At 30.9% G+C, this 4,429-nt stretch overlaps 1 protein-coding gene across 1 annotated transcript; it reads right to left on the minus strand.

Moving 5' to 3' along the window:
* Positions 1–1,027: 1,027 nt before the first annotated feature.
* LOC107935671 (protein SRG1) lies at positions 1,028–2,632 on the minus strand. The gene is made up of 4 exons (XM_016868295.2): positions 2,246–2,632; positions 1,919–2,166; positions 1,516–1,840; positions 1,028–1,430 (listed from the first exon to the last, which is right to left on the minus strand). Exons 1-4 carry the CDS (start codon positions 2,507–2,509, stop codon positions 1,149–1,151), a joined length of 1,119 nt encoding a protein of 372 aa, XP_016723784.1. The 5' UTR covers positions 2,510–2,632; the 3' UTR covers positions 1,028–1,148.
* Between the last annotated feature and the right edge of the window lie 1,797 nt (positions 2,633–4,429).

Raw genomic sequence — 4,429 nt, forward strand, 5'->3', positions numbered from 1 at the left:
AAAAAAAGAAAAAGCAAAAAGAAAAGGAAAGGAGTTTCAGTCTAAGGCGGCTCTCTCACGCCCTCTACTTCAACGGAGATGGGTTGCTTTCCCTCGAGGGCGAGAAACTGCGACGAGAGCAGTAAGGTTTTTTTTTCTTTTATTTCCATTTTTTTATATGTATCTATAGAAAATAAACATAAAAAATCTACCTTTTGAAACTGTTCCTTTTGTATTCTTGGATTTTTATTTTTTTGTATTTTTTTTATATTTGATTTTCTTTGTGTAAAATACAATGGATTTTTTGTGGCTTTATTGCCAATTACAAAAGGTTTTTTTATGCTACTGTTTGCTTTTTATTTCTTCTACTGTTTCTCTATTTCTATCATCCTTGTTTTTGCTTGTTTACAGATCTTTGGAGAGTCAACGGCGAAGAGATTTTTCCATTTCGGTGCAAGTTTGCAGACGAACCTCGGGACGAGGGTTGGGCAGTGTGCCCGAGAAGGAGCGGCGCACATGGAAGCTAGGGTTTTTGCTTCTGCTGAAAATGTTTAATCATGTGAGTTATTGGGCTTGTATTTGGGTTAGGGTTAATTTCTTTTGGGCCACAGTGTATTTGGACTATTTATATATTTATTTGGTTTTGTTTATCTTTTTGTTTTATTGTTTTTGATTCTAATTTCTACTTGTTGGACCTGGGCGAATTAGGCCTATTACAACACGCTTAAGTGAAGCTAATCTTTTGCTATTATATTTTTCCGTTGCCACATTGCTTTTGCATTGCTAACTTCTTGCCACTTTGGTATCAATATTTAGCCGACCTTAAAGTCGATTTGACATCTAACAGTTTCAACAATGATATCAAGTATATGCCATGGTTTTTCTCCCCAACATAAACTCTTTAATGGTGACTCCACTCCATGGAAAAATACCAGGCTTGGTTTATTGTTTAGCAGTGAAGCAAGATGATCCCAGTATCAGTAACAACGAGTGCGTTGCCATTTAATTGATATGTGATAATAATACTACAATAATAAGCTTATAGAGATAAAAAGAACATACTATATGATATATTTGAACTAGAGACCACCTTGGTCATGGGTCTGTTTACTCTTAAGTAAATATGTTGACATTTCAATCCACGTTTCTCCTGATAATTGGTTAATGAATCAAGTTTTGTTTTTACAATCTTCATTTTCTTCCTCGGTTTTAATTCTCATGAAATCAAGGTAAGACTTGCCATTTAGTCTCCGAGCAAAAAATTCCTTGAAGTATTTCTCCAAAGGGACTCGTCGAAAAATTGCAGGGTTACTGGGACCAATAAGGCTAAGTGCCGGGCCTAATTCCGAGTCTAACTTGGAGCTATAAAAAGTTGCTATTGATAGCCTCTCTTTGGTTGAGTTTACAACTGCTTTATGCTCAATGCTACGATATATCCCATTGCTGAAAATCTACAGAGAAATATAATCATGAGAGGAGACCCTTTTATATAGTCAATGGGATTTCAGACTATTCACAACACCAAGTGAAATATACCTCCATGATGTCTCCAATGTTAACTACTAAAGCATTGGGAAGTGGCTTAATGGAAACCCATTTTCCATCTTTTCGGACTTGAAGGCCTTCCGTTTCACTGAGCTGAAAGAGAATCGTCAAAGCATCAGCATCAGAATGAGGACTGAAACCAATGGTCATATCAGGTTCAGGGCATGGTGGATAGTAATTTATTCTCATTGATTGAATCCCATCATTGAAAAGCTCTCTCATTTCTTCGGTGCCCATATTTAAGGCCCTAGCCATGTAATCTAAAATCCTCAAAGCTAGATTTTTCACTTCAGTAGAATACACTTCCATGGCCTGCCTGCATCAAAAGTGCAAATCAAAATCAAACTATTTCAAAAGTTTCAAATTCCATATTCAAAATAACCATGAGAGATACCTTAACTTAAGGGGGAGCTTTTCAAATAGTTCAATGTTCCTAAGATTGTGTGGCAGTGTGGTGATATAAAACATATCTGACCAATCTAGCTTCTGATCTTCTGAAACTACAAACAATTGACCAAACCCTTCATGGTTATCTGGTTTTTGCCAAAGAAGCTTCTTATCTTCATGAGGTAGTTTGAAGAAATTTCCAATCTCCAACTTGAAATCCTCCAACAATGATATACTAACACTATGGTTCACTACCTATTATTGCCATAAACAAAAGACTTGCTTTTACTGATTTCAAGAGAATACCAACAAGTAATGAGAAAATATGGCGTACCTGGAAGAACCCCCATTCCTTACAAGCAGAGTGCAATCTTTGAAGTTCAGAGTCAACGAAATCCCCAGCAGCAAGTTTCTGAAGATCGATGATGGGGACAGAAGGAAGGTGATGATTGGGTGAGATGGAGTGAGGTTGTCCTTGAAGAGGGCGGAGATATCTAGGTGGGATTTTGGCGATGGGGTCCTTAGCTAACTCTTGAACACTGGGAACGATGATAGACTTCCCAAAGTTGACAAATTCTGCATCTGTTGGCGACTCCATACGGGTCAAGTCTTAGGTTAATTAATGCTTTCAGGTTCCAACAAATGAACGAAAATTAAATAAGATGGAAGTTTAGTAGTGGTGGGATCTTTTTCTCTTGGAGGCTGCATTTTATTAAATAAATATCTTTAGTTGTGGATAGTGGCAGCTGACAACCAAATTGCATTAAATTCAGAAGTAGAGATGAAAATGTAAAATGGTACTGCAGTTTTTTCTTTTTTATCAAAAGGTAGCGAATGTTTTCTATTATTTATCTTTCGAGATTTATCACTGTTTTTTTCTTAATAATATTGTTCTGTTTAAAAACTACAATATATTACCATTATATTTAATACTTATTGATAAATAATAGTTCATGTTAAAATTAATTTAAGTTATGTTTGTATCACTTAAAAATAATTTTTGGGAAACTTTATAACATTTAGATGATTTTGTATAAATTAATTTTTGTTTTTCTAAAACATATATATTTTATTTTTTTTGTTAAAGAAACACAACCTAAATTATACATTTCTTTACAATCAATTTTATATTATAATAAGATAATCTTTATACTAAATAATATTTTATATAGATTTAATAATAATCAATTTATAATTAAAAATTAATCGAAATTCATATTGTATATGAGGGGATAATATCTCATTGGAATTGAAAAAGATAAATGAATTCATACAAGATTTAAATAAATATTTATATTTATTTTATAAAATATTCATATTTTATGTTATAAAGCACTGACTATTAAATATTTACAAATTATAAATTGCTTTTATTGTTAAAATTTATTATTAAAATAAAATTATAATATTAAATTTTTTAGAACAATAGAAAATATTAATTATATTAATAATTTAATATATCACTAAATATAAATATATATGTTTAATAGGATTGAAAATTACAATATTTGATGTTAATATTTTAATATTTCAAAAATTAAAATTTTATTATTAATATAATAATATTTGATTTTGTTCATGTTTATTTTTATATAAAAATAAAATTACTTAAATGAAATAGTTTTCTCCAAAAGGAGAAGTAATTTTCCAAAAAAATAGAGTTATTTTCGAATGATTAGTAAATTATTTTTCGTTGACAAAGTTAGTTTCATGCAATAAACGGAGGAAATTGTACAAATAGTTTTCGTAATTTATTTTTCATTTACCAAGCTATTTTCCATAAAAAACAAAGAAAAAAATAGAAAAATTTTTCTATAAGTCATTTTTTTGTGAAAATATCTCCATGCAATCATTCTCACCTAAAATACAAAAAACCGTCACTAAACTAATATTAAAATTACACTTCGCTCACTCAACTTGCAAAAGTCATGTAATAGTCACTGACAATGTAACACCCTTGCTCATCCCGACTTATGGTACAAATGAGAGATGTTATAGGAGTACATGCTTAACAAAAAATCCTGAATATCTTCAAAATTTTAAACCTTAAAACATTTTTATTAAATCATAAAACCAAGTTTATAATAATTTCGGGGGTTTAGAAACAATTTAAAATCATTTAAAAGAGGTTTCGGTGTGGTTGGAAGTGTCTAAGACCAAATATGAGCTTCTATGGGCTCATAGCCCACAAAACAATGTAGTGACACTGTCCAAGGGTTAGGTATCAATACATAACCCAGGCAAGGGCCTTGCCCCCCTCCTCCGAAAAAAAGTTTTAAATTCAGTCATCTTCTAAATAGAGAAACTATAAATTAATAGTAAAATTGCCTCCCCCATAAAATGAAAAATTTTAATTTGGTCCTCCTATAAATAAAGAAATTATAAATACATAGTAAAATTTCACTTTAGCTCTCTTAAACATGAAAAAAATAGTTTAGTCCCTTAAAAATGATGAAATTATAAATTAACATATAATAAACTTATATTTTGACATATGGAAAGATTATAATTAAATTTT

This window comes from Gossypium hirsutum, chromosome A01 (assembly GCF_007990345.1).
Source record: "Gossypium hirsutum isolate 1008001.06 chromosome A01, Gossypium_hirsutum_v2.1, whole genome shotgun sequence".
NCBI classification, from domain to species: Eukaryota; Viridiplantae; Streptophyta; class Magnoliopsida; order Malvales; family Malvaceae; genus Gossypium; species Gossypium hirsutum.

What these genes read in the sequence shown, in the direction of transcription:
- LOC107935671 (XM_016868295.2), bottom strand. Translation starts at nt 2,509, where the DNA reads ATGGAGTCGCCAACAGATGCAGAATTTGTCAACTTTGGGAAGTCTATC. An exon ending in AGGAATGGGGGTTCTTCCAG is followed by an intron (nt 2,167 to 2,245) that starts GTACGCCATATT and finishes TGGCAATAATAG; the next exon opens with GTAGTGAACCATAGTGTTAG. An exon ending in ACATTGGAGACATCATGGAG is followed by an intron (nt 1,431 to 1,515) that starts GTATATTTCACT and finishes ATTTCTCTGTAG; the next exon opens with ATTTTCAGCAATGGGATATA.